Source organism: Hyaena hyaena, unplaced genomic scaffold (assembly GCF_003009895.1).
Source record: "Hyaena hyaena isolate Hyena2069 unplaced genomic scaffold, ASM300989v1 scaffold_0, whole genome shotgun sequence".
Taxonomy (NCBI): domain Eukaryota; kingdom Metazoa; phylum Chordata; class Mammalia; order Carnivora; family Hyaenidae; genus Hyaena; species Hyaena hyaena.
This window is the reverse complement of record NW_024080632.1, coordinates 3,818,029-3,837,575: the sequence shown is the minus strand read 5'-3', so window position 1 is coordinate 3,837,575 and position 19,547 is coordinate 3,818,029. Positions and strand designations below refer to the sequence as shown.

Sequence of the window (19,547 nt, the reverse complement as noted above, 5' to 3'; positions counted from 1 at the left end):
AATGTGAGAATTGGGGAGGGGCAGAGAGAGAGACAGAGAGAGAGACTCCCAAAGCCTCTGAGCTGTCAGCACAGAGCCCCACCCAGAGTTGATCCCACGAACCATGAAGTCATGATCTGAGCCGAAACCAAGAGTTGAATGCTTAACTGACTGAGCCACCCAGGCGCCTAGCGTTAGTTAATTTTTTAAATGGACTGATTTTTTTATTTTTTATTTTTTATTTATTTTTTATTTTTTTTTTTAAGTATTTTTATTTATTTCTAGGAGAGAGAGAGAGACAGCGTGAGCAGGGGAGGGTCAGAGAGAGAGGGAGATACAGACTCTGAAACAGGCTCCAGGCTCTGAGCTGGCAGTCAGCACAGAGCCCGACGCGGGGCTCGAACCCACGAACCGCGAGATCATGACCTAAGCGAAAGTCGGACGCTTAACCGACTAAGCCACCCAGGCGCCCCTGGACTGATTTTTTTAAAGTAATCTCTGCACCCAGTGTGGGGCTGAAACTCATGACCCTGAGGTCAAGAGTTGCATACTCTACCAACTGAGCCACCAGGCGCCCCTAATTGGACTATATTTTTGAGCAGTTTCGGTTTATAGCAAACTGAATGAAAAGTAGAATTCCCATCTACTCCCTTGGGCCTCCTCCACCCCTAGGTTTGCCTTTCATTAATATCTTGCATTAGCGTGGGACATTTGTCACAGTGGATGAGCTGATATCGAGCTGTTGTTGTTATTTTTTAAAATATTTATTTATTTTGAGAGAGAGAGAGAGAGAATCCTAAGCAAGCACAGAGCCTGACACAGGGCTTAAACTCACAAACGATAAGACTGTAGCCTGAGCTGGAAGAGTCAGATGCTTACCCTGCTGAGCCCCCATCTTAACCATTTTCCAGTGTACAGTGTACTGGTAAATACCTTCTTCACACTGCGCTGCAGCCAGGGCCGGGAACTCATCTCGCAAAACCAAAACTCCCTCCCCGTTAAACAACATCTTCCTATTCCCCAGCCCAGCCCCTGGCCACCACCATTCTACTTTCTGTCTCTGTGGATCTGACTCCTCTAGGGACATCACATGTAAGTGGAATCACAAAGTCTTTGTCTTGTTGTGACTGGTGGATTTCACTTACACGATGTCCTCAAGGTTCTTCCATGTTGCAGATGTGTCAGAATCTCCTTCCCCTTGAAGACTGAATAGTATTCACATTTTGTTTGTCCATTCATCCGTCGAGGGACACTTGGGTGGCTTCTACCTTTTTGCTTTTTTAAAATGTTTGTTTATTTTTGAGAGAGAGATAGAGACAGAGTACGAGCCGAGGAGGGACAGAGAGAGAGAGGGAGACACAGGATCCGAAGCAGGCTCCAGGCTCCGAGCTGTCAGCACAGAGCCCAATGAGGCTCAAACTCACAGATGGTGAGATCATGACCTGAGCCAAAGTTGGTTGCTTAACCAACTGAGCCACCTGTCCCTACCTTTTGGCTTTTGTGAAAGATGCTGCTGTAAACCTGGGTGTATGAATGTATCTTTGAGACCCTGTTTTCAGTTCTTTTGGGTATACACACAGAACTGTAATTGCTGTAATATATGGTAATTTTGTTTTCAAGTTTTTGAGGAATCCCCGCGGTGTTTCCACAGAAGCTGAGCCATTTCACGTTCCCACCAAGAGTGCATCATCGTTCAGTTCCTCTACATCCTTGTGGAATTACCTGTAAACATTAAAAAAAAATTTTAATTTTTTATTTATTTTTGAGACAGAGAGACAGAGCATGAGTCGGGGAGGGACAGAGAGAGAGGGAGACACAGAATCTGAAACAGGCTCCAGGCTCTGAGCTGTCAGCACAGAACCCGATTCAGGGCTTGAACCCACGAACCGTGAGATCATGACCTGAGCCGAAGTCACACTTAAGGCTGAGCCACTTAGGCACCCCCCGTAAACATTTTTTCAAGTTTATTTATTTATTTTGAGAGAGAAAGAGCAAGCAGGGTAGGGTTAGAGAGAGAGAAAGAGGGAGAGAGAGAGAGAGAGAATCCTAAGCAGGCTTTGCACCATCAGCGCTCAAACCCACCAACTGTGAGATCATGACCTGAGCTGAAATCAAGAGTCGGACGCTTAACCAACTGAGACACTCAGACGCCCCAGAATTTACCTTCTAAAGTGTACAATTCATTGGGTTTTAGCCTGTTCACAAGGCTGTGCAACCATCAGGACTAGGCAGTTCCAGCATTTTTATCCCTCCCCAAAGAAACCCATCCCCCTTAGCAGTCACTCCCCAGCCCCTCTTCCAGCCCTCCAGCCCCTGGCAGCTGCTCATCCACTTTTTGTCTCTGTGGATGGAATCACACACCGTGTCTGGCACCTTTCACTCAGCGTCATGGTTTCAAGGGGCATCCATACTGTAGAACGTGGCTGAGGACTTTCTTGAAGTGATTTCTCTTCTTTGGACCTGATGATGTGAACTCTTTCTCCTCCAAAGTCTGGGCCAGGCGCTCCTGGCGTCCCAGCTCTGGGCTCGGGCACAATAGTGTCTTACTGGCTTCACCTTTGTCTTCCAGACCTTGACTTGGTCTTTCGGCTGGAACAGTTCTCTTCCTGTTTACTACATTCGAGACGAAAACCAGAGAGTTCTTCTGTATGTCTGTGCTCACAATGCAGTCATCTACAATGTTTTAGAGAATAATCAGCACCATCTTCAGGTATGCAAGGTTGTCTTTTTTTTTTTATTATTACAAGTAAAAGAGGTTGTCTTTCACTAGAATATAGCATTTTGTTTTTTATTGCAAGGGCTGACTTCATTCTATCACTCTCATGTTTTCCTGCCTTCTCAACTATAGCAAATCTTATCTTTAGAAACATAGTTTATTATTACTCATTGTCTCTCTGATCCTAATCAAAATCAATTAACAAATAGCAATTGATTTTAATTTTATAGCAACAAGAATTTAAAGGATCTTTTTTTTTTTGCATTACCCTAAAAATGTGATCAGGGGAGATCATGTTGTCTCCACAGATCCAGGGGGAACGCAAAAGGCTTCAGCAGGGATTCGAACCTTTTGCAGGTTTAAAAGTGCATTCGTTGATCTTCATGCTGAGAAGTGGGTGTTAATATCCCCATTTTACAGAAGAAAAAACTGAGGCTCAGAATAGGTTAACTGACTTGCCCAAGACTGCAGGTGAAGCCAGGACTTGAGTCTGGGTCCCCTGACTTGAAAGTATTGAGGAGGTTGGTTGTCTTCCTGTCCCTTCCCCCCTTGAGCACCTTCATTTATTTTCAGTGCCCTCTGTGCCTCCCTGAGTGTCCCACATGCCTGCCCTCCCTCCCCCCACCACTCTGCTTCCTCCATTCCTGACATTTCCATCATTTACCTGACCAAATGTCCTCTTTTCTTGGACTTTCCTGACTTTCCACTTGTTAACCGGGTAAACAGTTCTGTGTTACCCTTTTCAATGGACATATATTTTAATAAGGACCTTCCTCAATCAATATCTTGGTCAGAAGCATCACAAAGGATTTTCCAAAAGCCCATTGTGCCAGGGATCCAAGCCATGGTGGGTGCCGCTGGAGGAAGTTGCTCTCTAGAAGTCCAGAAACAGACACAAAACCAGCCAGCACCCCTCCGCGGGGCTCAGCTGGATGTGTGGCACTGAGCACAGTGGTAATGGCACAGGGAAGAGGGAGAGCTGGTGTCTGCGGAGTCAGCAAGCGGCAGGAGTGGACAGAGGGGCTGAGAAATGAGGACCATGCCAGGCAGGTGTCCAGCCCCCTTCAGAGTGAGCTGGCTGGGAATGGCCTTGACCATTCATTCATTCATTCATTCATTTCAGATATTTCTCAAAACCTCTGTGTTTCAGATTCTGGGTCTGTAATCACGAACAAAACACCCCACCTCATGGAGCTTACAGTCTCATAAATACGTAATTACGAGTTATAACAAGCCCTTCAAAGGAAATGTGGGAATGCTGTAGGGGAGAGGTCAAGAGTGAGAGCCGGACCTCAGGCTGGGTTGGCTGAGAATGTAGACATGCCCTTTTGGTGGAGATCTGACTGATGAGAATGAACCAGCCAGGGACAGGTTGGGGAGGAGTATTCTAGACTGAGTTTGCAGGCCTGGGCAGGTCTGGGTGTGGGGCCCAGAAAGGAGGCCAGTATGGCTGGTGCAGAGTGAGCGAGGAGAGATGAAGATGGGAGGAAACAGGCTATTTCCTGGCAGGGAGCACTACCATTTTGTCTGTGTTTCCAGAAGATTCCAGAAGTTATGGGGAAAGGATTGTAGGGGGCTAGGAATGAAAGCAGATAGACCAGCGAGGAGCCTTTTGCTCCAGAGCTCCTCAGTGACCTGACGTGGACACTCTTAGGGAGATGATGCCCCCAGGGAGGTTCCAGGGGACAGGGCAGAACCCCAATATTTATTCTCAACCTGGGTTCAGAGTTGGGGACATGCCTACACTTGTAGGAAGCCAATGTTCTTTGGGAAGTGGGGCTTATCCCGGTGTTTTGAGGGAGAGAAAATGTGAACACCGCTGGCTATGGAGGAATGCCAGGGAAAGCCGGTGGGCATGGAGTTTTCAGCCAGATGAACCTGGAAGGGGAGCTCCGTTCTCTCTCTGGGGCCCCAGCCACTCCTAGCAGTGCCAAGCCTGGGTCGTGTCCTTGACGCTTCAAAGCATTTTCTCTCCATTTCTTCAGGGCCACCCCAACATGATCTCCTGCCTCTGCGTCAGTGAGGATAGGCGGTGGATTGCCACGGCCGACAAAGGGCCCGACTGCCTGATAATTATATGGGACTCCTTCACAGGGTAGGCTGGGTGCCGTCATGCTTTCTCCTGCTTAGTGTCATGCGTCTGCCCCGGCACCCAGGACGGGTGAGCAATGCCGGCCTGGGCGTGCAGAAACCAGGGATGGGATGCGGGCCGAGGGGCGAAGTGGCCTGGGGAGGCTGGCCATCTTGTTGCCTTGAGTGACATTACCTTGGTGAATTTCCCGCTTACAATTCTTGGCTGTTGAGGCTCAAAACCTTCGTTTGGCGGCGTCCCAGAGTAGACGGGGCTGAGGGAGGTTAACTCGCACAGACCCAGCTTGGAGGCCCAGAGAAGTGAAGGGACTTTCCCCACCTGCGAAAGGAGGAGGCTCCTCACACCTGCTGTTGTAGTCTTCTTGGGCTGCTCTAAGAAATCACCACATGCCGAGGGGCCTAAAATGACAGCAAGTTGTTCCCTCACAGTTCACGAGGCTGGAAGCCTGAAATCGGGTTGCCTGCGGGGGGGTACGTTCTGGGACTCCGAGCAAGAGTCTGTTCCAGGCCGCTCTCCCAGCTGCTGCTGGTGGCTGGCAGCCCTTGACGGTCCTTGGCTGGTGGACTGGTCACTCTAGTCCCTGCCTCTGTCTTCATGTGGTATTTTCCGCTGGTGTCTCTTTGTGTCTTCTCTTCTGGGAGTTCAGCAGTCATTGAATTTAGGGTCCATCCTAATCCAGTATGACTTCTTTTTAACAAATGACATCTGCTAAGACTCTATCCCCACACAATGCTCACATTCTGAGGTTCTGGGTGGACATGACTTTTGAAGGGGACCCTTCAACCCACTACCAGTAGAGCACAGTACCTAGCCTGTGACAGATGCTTATATGTGAGTTTTCTTTCTTAATTCCTGGTCCTAGAGGCAGAGAGCACTGCTGGATTAGCTGACAAGATCGTAAGGCTCTGGTTGGGTGGGGGGTGATGTCAGGGTGGACGAGGCCAGTTGGGCTAGATTAGGAAGAAGGTGTGTTTAATGCTCTCGAGTGTTCTGGAAGGTTATATTGGATCTTCTAAGACACAAGTCCCCCAGGTGGCCGGGGACCTGCATAGGCCCATGCTGCCTAATCCTGGTCCTACTGGACGTCTCAGTGGCGTTTGGCACTCTTCGCTTCCTTGGCTTCTCTCAGACCACGTCTCCTGGTTCTCATCGGACTTACCGCTTCTTCTCAGACTCTTCTGGGTCTCTCTCCCTCTGGCCTTTCTTAACCGTGGCCTGAGGATGCATTGGTATTGTTCTCCAACCAGGAAGGAGCAGACCGGAGACTAGAAACCACACTGTCTTCATCTCAATGCCACCTCAACATTGTGGCACCTGGGTGGCTTAGTCAGATAAGCGTCTGACTTCAGCTTGTGTCATGATCTTGGGGTTTGTGAGTTCAAGTCCTGCGTCGGGCTATCTGCTGTCAATGCAGAGCCCACTTCAGATCCTCTGTCCCCCTCTCCCCAACCATCTCTCTCTCTCAAAAATAAGTAAACGTTAAAAAAAAAAACCACCTCAATACTTTCTGTTTTCACTGATGAGGAAGGTGCCGGAGGACATTTCACCTGGATGTCTCATGGTATCTCTTGCTAAAATGTCCCCAACCCCTGTGGCATCTCTTCCCAGGTGCTTTCTGAACCTAGGCCTGCAGCCCCTGCCCCCCTCCCCACCCCCCTCCTCCCCGCCCCCCCTCCCCCCTCCCCTCCTCCCTTCCTCCCCCCCCCCCTCCTCCCCACCCCCTCCCTCCTCCCCCCCCATCCTCCTTCTCCGCAGCTTCACTCTGCAGTCCAGCCTCGGGGACACTGATTGTGTTCTGTTGTAGCAAAGTATACGTAACATAAAATTGACCATCTTCATGGTTTTTAAGTGTATAATTCAGTGGCATTAATTGCATTCACAGTGTTATGCAATCTCACCACTATTCCCAGAACATTTTCATCACCCCCCCAAACAGAAACTCTGTGCCAGCAAGCCCCCCCCCCGCACTGCCCCCAATCTACTTCTGTCTCCAGACACCTGCCTGTTGCTAGTTCGTGTCATGGGATTGTACGTGGCTTTTGCGTGTGCCTTCTCTCTCTCAGCATGTTCCCAAGGTTATTCTGTGTGGTAGCCTGAGCCAGTGGTTCCTTTCTTCTTCTAGCTGCTCAAGGGTCCAGTGCATGGATATACCCGTTTTGCTTATCCATTCATCTGTTGATTTTTAAAAATCACTTTATATTTTTTAGATGTTTATTTATTTATTTTTGAGAGAGAGAACAGGGGAGGGGCAGAGAGAGAAAGAGCTAGAGAATTTCAAGCAGGCTCCACACTGTCAGCACAGAGCCCAGTTTGAGGCTTGAACTCATGAACCATGAGGTCATGACCTGAATCAAAATCAAGAGTTGGACACAGTGGACTGAGCTACCCTGGAGCCCCTAAAAATCATTTTATTAAAAAAACTTTTTAGTGTTTATTTTTGAGAGAAAGAGAGAAAAAGAGGCAGAGTAGGGGAGGGATATGGGTCGGGAAGAGGCAGGGAGAGGGAGACACAGAATCCCAAGCAGGCTTCAGGCTCTGAGCTGTCAGCACAGAGCCTGATGCAGGGCTCAAACTCATGAGCTGTGAGATCATGACCTGAGCCAAAGTCAGACACCCAACAGACTGAGTCCCCCAGGCACCCCCGTAAAAATCATTTTAATTGAAAGCTAATGTGTCCTTTGGCTACATCTCAAATCTTAGTCCTCTTCCTAGAGGTGCTCAATTTGGTGTATTTCCTTCCAGGACATTTGCTGTTGTCTTAAATACATGTATATGGGTATCGTCATGTATCATTTTGTGGTTTTTCTCCACAGCAGTCTTTTTAAAGTTTATTTACTTATTTATTTTGAGAGAGAGGGTGAGAGAGAGTGAGCACAAGTTGGGGAGGGGCAGAGAATGAGGAGACAGAATCCCACGCAGGCTCTGAGCTGTCAGCACAGAGTCTGACATGGGGCTCAAACTCATGAGCCACGAGATCATGACCTGAGCCAAAGTCAAGAGTCAGATGTTTAACCCACTGAGACTCCCAGGTGCCCCCTCCCTGCTTTTTTGTTTTTAGAGAGAGAGCATGAGCTGGGGAGATGGGCATAGGGAGAGAGAGAGAGAGAGAGAGAGAGAGAGAGTCTTAAGCAGGCTCTAAGCTCAGTGTGGAGCCTGACATGGGGCTCAATCCCACGACCCTGGGATCATACCTGAGCCGGAATCAAGAGTTGGATGCTCAACCGACTGAGCCACTCAGGCGCCCCATCTCCATAGCATTCCGAGCGTGATCTTTTCCCAAACCCCAAATCTGGTTGTGTTTCTTGCCTGCTTAAACCCACTGAGAGGCCGCCCATTGCCAACCCAGCCTGTGTCACAGGGAATATGCACCTTGATTCATAGCCATGGGAACACGTCCCCCAGAAAGTGAAACTCCCCGTTGACATGACTAGCTGTCATCTGTGGCTGTCACACCCGTTCAGCTGTAAGTACTGGGACATCCAACTTAACACACGAGGGAGCTATATCCGGAGACAGAGTCCACAGGCAGGAAGGTGGCCCCTCAGGTGTGTCTCTTCTCTGAAGCCGTCACTCACAGCTCCCTTCCCCAGGCACCGCTGGCCCCCTTGGAAAGGGTTTATTCTTTTGCTTTTTCTCTTGCTTGCAGAGCTGTCTCCCCCACTAGACTGGCAGTGACTCTGGCAGCGATTTTTTTTTCCAATTACAAAGTAAAATGCATCTGCGGTTACCAATTCAGTATGTCGATATGAGTTTTATGATATAGTAAAGATGACTTTGGGGCCCAGAAAAGATTATTTGGTTTTTAGAATTAATATTCACTTTATTAAAGTTATAAACTAAAACCCACAGTTTTTCCTTAAGCTTTTTGTTCAACTTATAAATCTTACTCCTTTTATAAATCTAGCACATTTTTGCAACTGCCTTGAAGGGGGTTTTGATTAATGTTTGGCCCCACTCACAAATTTGATTATTAACTCCTTTTAAGCATTTTAAAACTGCACTTAGAAATTGAATATATTTGGTTTTATCTTTAAGTTCTTTAGCAGTCTGATTAAAAAAATAAACCCTTTACCTATACTTAAGCAATTCTTGTAAATCTAATAAATTAGACATAACTATGGCAAATTTTAAGTTCTTGTAAGTATTCTAATATTGTTTATAAACCCAGTGCGATTTGAATTTGAAATCATAAGTCTAAATCAACTACAGACCTTAAATTAGAATCACAAATCTAATCCGTCAGAGACTCTGAGACGTTAAATTCTCTTAAACATCACAGTCCCTGAACAAAATGAACACATTCTCTTACCACAGATCTGTCTGCAGTGTAGGCCCAACGGACATCATCGTCTCTAGATTGGATTCTGAAAACCTGCAGGGATGAGACCCCTTTTCCCCCTGAGGGAATTGCTGTGGCATTTGTAGTAATGCCAGGACTGCCTTCCCACGTGAATTTGGGAGGTACTTCCCTGTGACAGGGAACAGCCAGGTCCTCAGCTGGGGCAGAGACTTGGTCCCGGTCAGTTGGGGCACCCGAGTGACAAGGGCTGTATAATGAAAAACAATGGGGAGCCATCAGTCCACTGTCCGTACCACCTGCTCTTCCAGGGCAAGTCAGGGACCCCGCCCCCCTCCCCCCCATCACTCCCATACTTGCTCTTGCTGTCTCCTGCCTGTCTTCGGCTCTATCAGACATTTAAATATCTAATTAAATTCTGCTTGTGCAGGGCCTTTGCTTGCTTCCTACGCTTCTACGGTCTTGCCAGTGACACAGTGTAGAAGTGAATGAGGAAAAGCAAACGAAAGTCCCTCCTCACCCAAACACATCTCCAGAGTCACCCTTGTGTGGTTTGCAGTCCATTCCTCCAGACTTTTCTATGCACATACATGCACACACACTCTCCCCCATTCAGGACGACGGTGTGTATACTGTTGCACAACTTGTTTTTTCACACAATTTGGACACCTTCCCACATCTACCTCATTCTTTTTAAAAGTGGCATATTTTTCATTATGCGGTTATGTCATAATATACTTTTTAATTTATTTTATTTTTGTATTTTATTTATTTTTAAATTTTATTTATTTATTTATTTATTTATTTATTTATTTATTTATTTAGAGAGCATGAGCAGGGGAGGGCCAGAGAGACAGAGAGAGAGAAAGAGAGAGAGAATCCTAAGCAGGCTCTGCACTGTCAGTGTAGAGTCTGATGTGGGGCTCGAACTCATGAATCGTGAGATCATGACCTGAGCTGCCTGAGTTCCCCCAACCCTGAGCAGCCACGGATCTGCTTTCTGTCCCTATGGATTTTCTAATTCTGGACATTTCCTCTTGATGGACTTATACAGTATATGGTCTTTGTGACCAGCTTCTGTCACTTCACAGGGTGTTTTTGAGGCTCACTTACAGCCCGTGTCAATGCGCCAGGCCATTGTATGCCTGGACCATGGTTTGTTTCTCCATAGCTGTTATGCTTTTGAAGTGAGTCCCTCTGGGAAGCAAGGCAGACCTCAGCAAATGCTCATTCCCTGGTCCCGTTTTGCAGCATTCCTGTGCACACAATATTTGACAGCTGCCCAGAAGGGAACGGCATCAGAGCCATCGCCATCACCTGGGACGCCAAGTATCTGGCGACCATCTCAGATGCTGAAATCCAGGTACAGGGCGCGTTGGGTCAGCCTCAGCCAGGCTGTCGAGTGTATCCCAGTGGGCGGCTCTGCGCAGGCTGCACGGCAGGTGTGATGCTCTGTGACCAGACTCCATGGCATCTTGTCAGGGGCTCTGTGCCCGTGGCTCAGCTCAGAGCGCTGTCCCCAGTTAACTGAAGTTACAGAGTTACCACGAGAGGCGTGGGGTACCTCTTCAGGAACTTTCTCATTCTCTTCTGTGTGCTGTTCAACTCACAGAAAGTTTGCATCTGGAGGTGGACTTTAGCAGTGGAAACACCAGCATGTACCCTTGACCTTCCCAAAGAGTATGGATTTCAGGTGAGTTCAATTTGAGTCTGTAATGCTCTGCCTGCAGTGACACTGAGCCCAGGTCAAAGCCGACTTTCTGTTTTACTAGAGTTTGATTACGGTGCACTAGAGGTTGTAAAAAAAAAAAAAAAAACAGTTTCATCTCCATGATCTCGTTTTATTTTTGATGATAGTGGCAATGTTTTTTTAAGCACTTGTTACGTGCCAGATTCTGCTAAGTTCTTTACATATAATCCATGCAAACATGCTGGGAAGGAGTTACTGCTTTAGTAAAGTCTGTGGAATGCTACTATTAATTGTTAGATAATTTGTCTGAAGTCATCAGCTAGCAGCCTTTCTGATTCTAGAGGCATGCTCTTAGCTGCTCTTCATATCGGGAAGTTATTATTAGTCTCAGTTTGCTTGAAGCAACTTGCCAAGGACACCCACAAAGTTTGCCCTGCCGTTCTGCCTTGTCTTACTCATACTTGCACCCTCCGGTCATCACACGCTTGCTGAGTGCCTACTATGCAGCAGACACTGTGCACGCTGCATACCTGGCTTGCAGGACCTGAGACCCAGTCAGAGGGGCCGGGTGACGAGGCTCCGCCAGGCATACATCATGCTGCAGCTTTATGTCCGTTTCTCTCCTTCTGCCCCCCAACTTTCCTCCGCTTCCCTGAAAAAAGTTTCCTTAGAGGTTTTCTAAGCTGAACTGAGAGGGTAGCCGCCACCCATGTGCGGGTTTCGCTATTGCTGCAAAAAAACACCTCTGGGATTTTGATAGAGATTACATGGAATCTATAGATCGCTTTGGGTAGTTATTGGTCTCTGAACAACCCATGCGTGCAAGATGTCTTTCCATTTATTATGTCTTCTTGAATTTCCTTCAGCAGTGTTCTATAGTTTGTAGTGTACAGATCTTTCACCTCAATTTATTATGAAGTATTTTTATGCCATCATAAGTGGATTCATTTTCTTTAAAATTTTTTTTTGATGTTTATTTATTTTTGAGAAAGAGAGAGACAGAGAGACAGAGAGACAGAGCTTGAATGGGGGTGGGGGAGGGGCAGAGAGAGAGAGAGGAAGACACAGAATCCAAAGCAGACTCCAGGCTCTGAGCTGTCAGCAAAGAGCCTGATGTGAGGTTTGAACCCATGGACCGCAAAATCATGACCTGAACCAAAGTCAGGTGCTTAGCTGACTGAGCCACCCAGGAGCCCCAGTGGATCTGTTTTCTTAATTTCCTTCTCAGATTGCTCATTGCTAATGCTGTCTATGGAAACTCAACTGATTTTTGTGGGCCAATTTTGTGTCCTGAAACTTTGCTGAATACATGTGGCTACTTAAGTTTAGGTCGATTAAAATGAAATACAGCTACAAATTCATTTCCTCAGTGTCACTACATTTCAAGTACTCATTAGCCACGTGTGGCTAGTGGCTGCCGTGTTAGACAGCACAGATTATTGAACGTCTCCATCATGCGGAAAGTGCTGTTGGACAGCTGTGCAGATGCCCCAGGGCTGGATGGACTCCGTGTCCAGACCGAGTGGCTGGACGTGTCTGGAGAGAGCCCCGCCAACCCAGCTCCTTCCTTCTATTAGGCTTTGGGTCACAAGTATGGAGCAAGCTCTCCACACTGCCTGGCAGTTCTGGGAGGCTGTCTTTTTCGTTTCTAGAGACAACAGCCTCACATCTTCTCCTCTTACCTCCCCGGTCCTTCCTCTTTACTCCCAGCTGATGATTTCTCTCACTTTTTCACTAAGAAACTGGGAGCCATGGGATGCAAACCCTGGCCTCTCTCACCCCTAGGCCTATGACCTGCCTCCACCCCCCCACCTTCTATTATCCGTCCCTGGGTGTATGCGAGCCCAGTGCACTGGGTCTCTCCCCGCTTACTCGTGACACACCCCTGCAGTGATCAGCTCTCCCTCTGCTTGGGGGTTACCCCCTCAGCAAACACAGAGGCTTCAGTCTTCCCCATCTTCAGAGAACGCTTCTGATGGGGCGCGTCCCTCCAGCTCTCGCCCTCTGCACCTCTTCACGGTAAGACATCTGAGAATAGCTGCCTGCACTTGCTTTCCAACTTCGTTATCCATTTGTGCCCAAATATTTGATCTCTATATATTTTCACTGCTAAAGAAGGCATCCATGCAAAACGTGTACAGTTTAAGGAAGAAAACAAAATGTACCTGTGTGCTCACTGCAGGGTCAAGTTAGAGGACATCATCCAAACCGTACGAGTCCCTTTGTCCTCCTTCCCCAGTCTCATCCCCAGCCTTGCTTCCTAAGCTTGACCAGTGTCCCAGTTTTGTGTACACACTCCCTGGCTTGCCTTTATAGTTTCCCCCTGCAAGGTACGTATCCCTCCGTACCATCCTATTCCGTTTCTCCTGTTTTAATCTTGACATATTTGGAATCATAACTGCTTTGCTCTCTCCACCTTGTTTCTGCAGTTCATCCATGTTGAACATTGAGCTATAATTCGTTAATTTTCACTGCTGTGTACCTTCTCCTTGTTTGAGTAGAATACAGCTTATATTTATCTGTCGTACAGTTGATGAACCTTTTGGTGCTTTTCATCTGTCTTCCACCCACCCATGGATCTACCAGAACTCTGCTTATCATAGTCCCCGGTGCTTCCAAGTCAAAGGAGCACTTTTAAATCCTCAGCTGCATCCCTCCCGGTGGGCATTTCCTGCTCTCTCACTGGCCTTCTTTCCTGGGCTCCTCTGTGGGCTCTTCCTCTTGCACTGCACACCTTCTAAGTGTTGGTGGTACCCAGGGTTTAGTCGTGGGAGCTCCTGCTCTTGCTGCTCCTTCTTCCTGGGTGTTCTCATCCATTCCCGTGGCTTTGAAGTACTGTGTACCCCCAAGGTACATCCCGAAGTCCTTCCTCCCCTCTCTGTTTCCACGGCCACCACATCCACCTGCGTGACTACAACATCCTCCCAGCTGATCTGGTGTCACTCTTTTTTTTTTTTTTTAATGTTTTATTTATTTCTAGGAGAAAGAGAGAGACAGCGTGAGCAGGGGAGGGTCAGAGAGAGAGGGAGTCACAGACTGAAACAGGCTCCAGGCTCCAAGCTGGCAGTCAGCACAGAGCCCGACACGTGGCCTGAACCCACGAACCGCGAGATCATGACCTAAGCGAAAGTCGGACGCTCAACCGACTAAGCCACCCAGGCGCCCCATCTGGGTTCACTCTTGACCACTGCTACTGACCTTCCTGCGGCAGCCGGAGTGGTATTAGTTCCCTTGCCTTCCCTTCCCTTCCCTCTTCCCTTCCCTTCCCTTCCCTCCCCTCTTCCCTTCCCTCTTCTCTTCCCTTCCCTTCCCTCTTCTCTTCCCTTCCCTTGCCTCTTCCCTTCCCTTCCCTTCCCTTCCCTCTTCCCTTCCCTCTTCCCTTCCTCCTTCCCTTCCCTTCCCTCTCCCCTTCCCCCTTCCCTTCTCTTCCATTCCCTTCCCTTCCCTTTCCCTTCCCTTCCTTTCTTTCTTTCTTTTTTTTTTTTTTTTAAAGATTTTTATTTATTTCTAGGAGAGAGAGAGAAAGACAGCGTGAGCAGGGGGAGGGTCAGAGAGAGAGGGAGTCACAGACTGAAACAGGCTCCAGGCTCTGAGCTGGCAGTCAGCACAGAGCCTGACGCGGGGCTCGAACCCACGAACCGCGAGATCATGACCTAAGCGAAAGTCGGACGCTCAACCGACTAAGCCACCCAGACGCCCCTCCCTTCCCTTCCTTTCATTTTCCTTCCTTCCTTCCTTCCTTCCTTCCTTCCTTCCTTCCTTCCTTCCTTCCTAATTTATTTACTTTTGAGAGACAGAGCGCGAGCAGGGAAGGGGCAGAGAGGGGGAGACACAGAACTGGTAGCAGGCTCCAGGCTCTGAGCTGTCAGCACAGAGCCCGATGAGGGGCTTGAACTCACCCAACTGTGAGAGCATGACCTGAGCCGAAGTCAGAAGCTTAGCCCACTGAGCCACCCAGGTGCCCCCAGAATGGCAGTTCTTGAGCAAAACACATTATATCCCTCTCTTAAAATCTTTCAGTGACTTCCCATTGTCATGTGAATAGACCTAAACTCCCCCTCCACCTGTCTCCTAACATCTACCCTCTTGTTTATTAATGTTTTATTAGTTTCCACACCCTAGAATTGTACAGAAATGGACTCTTTGTGGGGGGCTCTGATTTCTTTCACTCAAATTTATTTTTGAGATTCATCCATGTTGTTGCATGTGTCAACAGTTTATTCCTTGATATTATTCTTTATGTGTCCTTTATCATGTTAATGCTGAATGGCGTGTGTTGAATGGATGTGTCAAAATTTGTCTGTTCACTGTTGAAAGATATTTGCATTGTCTCCTGTTTGTGGCTGTTGAAAACAGAGCTGCGTGAACTTTCATGCACAAGTCTTTGTAGAGATGTATGCTTTCATTTCTTTTGGTAATTATCTTTGTTTTTGAAGGCTGTTTTCCCTAACTATAGGATTTTAGGGTGGTAGTTATCTTATTTCAGTACTTTCAAGATCTTATTCCATTGTCTTCAGACTTAGGCCATTTCTGTTGAGAAGTCAGCCATCAATCTTACTGTTCCCTCTTTTGAAAGTTATGTGTCTTTCCCCTCCTGCCCCTCTGGCTGTTTTTAAGATTTCCTGTTGCCTTTCAATAGGTTTTGTTTTTTTTTTAATTTTAAATAATATATTCAAAAAATTTAATGTTTATTTATTTTTGAGAGAGAGAGAGAGAATGTGTGTGAGTGGGGGAGGGCCAAAGTCAGATGCTGAACAGACTGGGCCTCCAGGTGCCCGGTTTTCAACAGTTTTTGATGATGTGTAAGTATGTATATGGGTATGTTGTTGCTTTAAAAAAAAAACAAACAAACCAAAATTAGGAGCTCCTGGCGGTTCAGTCCATTAGGCATCCAACTTCAGTTCAGGTCATGATCTCACAGTTCATGCGTTCAAGCCATGCATTGGGCTCTGTGCTGACAGCTCAGAGCCTGGAGCCTGCTTTGGATTCTCTATCTCCCTCTGTCTCTGCTCTTCAGCAGCTCATACTCTATCTTTCTCTCTCTCTTAAAAAAACTAAATAAATGTTAAAGATTTAAAAAAACCAGAAAACAAAAACAAAAACAAAAAACAAAACCAGGGCTCCTGGCTGGCTCAGTTGGAAGAACATAGTACTCTTGATCTTAGGGCATGAGTCTGAGCCCCACATTTGGCATAGAGATTACTTACCAAAAAACAAAAAAAACCTCCCACCTTAAAACCCAAAACTTATCTTTCTGGGTTTTTTGAACTTGGAATGTCATGTCTTTCCTCAGTTTTGGAAATTCTCCATTATTGTGTTTTTAAACATTACTTCTACCACATTTTTTTCTTTCCTCTCCTTCCGGTGCTCCAATTATACATACATTAGATATTTCCATCTTGTCATATATGTCTCTTCTTTTCTTGCCTATATTTTCTATTCTTTTGTGTCTTTATGCTTCAGTCTGGATACTTTGTCTTATAACTTACCTTCTTTTTGTACTGACTAATCATTTCTTTGGCTATGTTTAATTTTCTGTTAAATTCTATTTTGAGGTTGTTTTTTTTAAATGTTTATTTTTGAGAGGAGAGAGCAAGTGGGGAGGGGCAGAGAGAGAGGGAAACAGAGGATTTGAAGTGGGCTCTGCACTGTTAGCATAGAGCCCAGTGTGGTGCTCAAACTCATGAACTGTGGGATCATGATCAAAGTCGGGCGCTTAACCGACTGAGCTACATAGGCACCCATATTTTGAGTTTTTTAAAAATCATTTTTTTCAGACCTAGAATTTCCATTTGGTTCTTTTTAAAACTAGAGTTATCAGCTGAGATTACTCATCTGGCCCTCTGCTTTCTTGCACATACTAACCACGGTGTGTTGATGCTGTACTTGGATCTCCTGAGGGTCTCCCTCTGAACAATTGCTTTCCCCCTTGGTTTTCAGTTATTTGGATACATCTCTTTCATTTGCCTGGTTATATTTCATTGAATGCCTAATGTCGTGGTTTTAAATATAGGAATAATTTGAAGCTTGAAATGATAACTTTCTCCAAGGAAGACTTACTTTTGATTCTTACTGGCATCTGGCAAAGTTAATCTCTGATTAACTGATTAATCTCTGATTAACTGATTAATCAGAGATTAACTTTGATTAATTGAATCAGAGATTGAGTGATCTGAGGCTGATTTCCAGCCTTTGTGAAGTACACTTGCTTTTGTCAGTTCTTTGCCACCCCTCCTCCCCAAGCCTTTGAGTTGTCCTGCAATTACTTCTCAGACATTGGCACTGGGCTTTTACATTACGTTTTTTTTTTTTTTAATGTTTTATTTATTTCTAGGAGACACAGAGACAGTGTGAGCAGGGGAGGTTCAGAGAGAGAGGGAGTCACAGACTGAAACAGGCTCCAGGCTCTGAGCTGGCAGTCAGCACAGAGCCCGATTCGGGGCTCGAACTCACGAATCGTGAGATCATGACCTAAGCGAAAGTCGGACGCTTAACCGACTAAGCCACCCAGGCGCCCCTGGGCTTTTACATTCCTGAACTAGGCGAGGAATAGGAGATGGGGTGGAAATGGCAGGAGCGGAACTTAAGATGTCTTTCTTTCTTTTCTTTTCTTTCTTTTCTTTCTTTCTTTCTTTCTTTTCCTTCCTTCCTTCCTCCCTTCCTTCCTTCCTTCCTTCCTTCCTTCCTTCCTTCCTTCCTTCCTTCTTTCTAATGTTTGTTTATTTTTTAGAGAGCAAGTGAGCAGGGGAGGGGCAGAGAGAGGGGAACAGAGGATCCAAAGCGGGCTCTGCATTGACAGCAATAAGCCCAATGTGGGGCTTGAACTCACGAACCATGAGATCATGACCTAAGCTGAAGTCGGATGCTCAACCGACTGAGCCCCCCAAGTGCCCCAAGACGTATTTCTGGAACCCGCTTCCCAGGGCTGCCTCCTGCAGCCCTTCACCCCATGCTGTAGCCACCCCCACCCCCCACACACATACACGGGCAGGACTTGTGCCTAAGTCTCCCCACAGATTTCTGCTGTGTTGTTGCTATTTGTTTTAGTTCTTGCATTTCATGGTTTCCTCGCTTCCACAGTCGCTGCAGGCTTTTTGGGAAGGGAGCCAGGCAATGCGTGCTATTCACTGCTTTGGCAGAAATCAGAAACTCCTTCCAGTATTTGGCATTCATTCCAAGTTACCTTGTGGCCTTGTCAAATTTAGAAATGTGTATGCAGCAGTTTTTGTCCAAAAGGACACAGAGAAAAGGTTATTAGTGAATATTGTTCTACTTTTGCTTCTTTCAATTTACAGATGATGAATTATAATAAATAAGACTAAATAGGAAAGGGAACACATTTGAGACCATTAATTTTAACACTCAGTGTTTAAATTATATTCCTATTGCTTACAAAATGCCGTGTCTTTTCTGTTTTATATTCCTATCCAGCTTTTTATTATAATAAAAATATTATTTAATTTTAACAGTTAGCTTAACCAGAGAGAAACAGAAAATTTATTGTAATGTAATATATGTCCATACTTTATATTTCAGAACTACCTTACTTTTAATCCAACAAATAATAAAGAATTGGTGAGCAATAGTAAAACACAGGCAATATATTATTTGTGGGTAAGTAGAAATATTTTGATTAGTCTTAAATATGGGGACAAGTATGTGTTCATTCTGTAGTACAGATATATTGGTAATGTAACAATACAGTATCTACTTAGGAAACAATAAATATGTATTAAAATGTTTTGATTTCATTATATTTACTTTAGTTTCATTGATAATTAGTGTATTAAATCAGAAGCAGATAATTTAAATTTCATTACCTAAAAAATTACTTAAAACATTACCTAATGTTTTTAGGTAATGAGGCAAATATTTATTTGAATGTATTTAACAGGTTTAAAATAAAGGGTTTTTCAAGACCTTGGCTTTTATAGGGATTAGCAAACAGATCAGCAATATGTATACTGACACAGGGTGGAATCATGAGATTAAAAAAAACATCAAAAGCTAAAAATAAAATTACCATAGGACTCAGCAATTCCTAAATGTAAGAGAATGTAAAACAGGCATTCAAACAAATACCCACATACAAATGTTCATAGTGGCAGCATTATTTGCAATAACCAAGAGGTAGAAGCAAGCCATATGTCTGCTAGCTCACGAATGCAGAAACAAAATGTGGCAAATCCATACAGTGGAATATGACTCAGCCATAAAAAAGAACGAGGCCCTGACACCTGTGGCAATGTGGATGAATCTCAAAAGCATGATGCTAAATGAAAGAAGCCAGACACAGAAGCCATGTGCCGTAAGATTGCACTGATAGGAGATGTCCAGGACAGGAAAATCCATGAGACAGAGTGCAGAATGGTGGTTGTTGGGGGCTCGGGGCACAGCATGTGGGACTGCTTAATGGAGAGCAGGAGGGGGCTTCCTTTTGGGGTGATGAAACTGTTCTGGAACTAGACAGAGCTGATGGCTGCGCAGCATTATTAATGTACTAAATGTATTCATGTACTAAATGATAAATGGTTAATTTTATGTTATGTGAATTTTACCTGAGTTAAAAATGCAATACAAGGGGCGCCCGGGTGGCTTAGTCGGTTAAGCGTCCGACTTTCGCTCAGGTCATGATCTCACGGTTCGTGGGTTCAAGCCCCGCGTCGGGCTCTGTGCTGACTGCCAGCTCAGAGCCTGGAGCCTGTTTCAGTCTGTGACTCCCTCTCTCTGACCCTCCCCTGCTCGCGCTCTCTCTCTCTCTCTCCTATAAAAA

At 46.0% G+C, this 19,547-nt stretch overlaps 1 protein-coding gene across 1 annotated transcript in view; it reads left to right on the top strand.

The window, feature by feature from the left end:
* CFAP251 (cilia and flagella associated protein 251) overlaps nucleotides 1-19,547 on the top strand; it is a 67,600-nt gene that overhangs the window by 5,288 nt on the left and 42,765 nt on the right. The window contains exons 5-9 of the mRNA XM_039220372.1: nucleotides 2,549-2,689; nucleotides 4,681-4,790; nucleotides 10,336-10,447; nucleotides 10,697-10,777; nucleotides 18,311-18,388. Coding sequence (XP_039076303.1) covers nucleotides 2,549-2,689; nucleotides 4,681-4,790; nucleotides 10,336-10,447; nucleotides 10,697-10,777; nucleotides 18,311-18,388 — 522 coding nt within the window. The remainder of the gene's footprint in view (nucleotides 1-2,548; nucleotides 2,690-4,680; nucleotides 4,791-10,335; nucleotides 10,448-10,696; nucleotides 10,778-18,310; nucleotides 18,389-19,547) is intronic.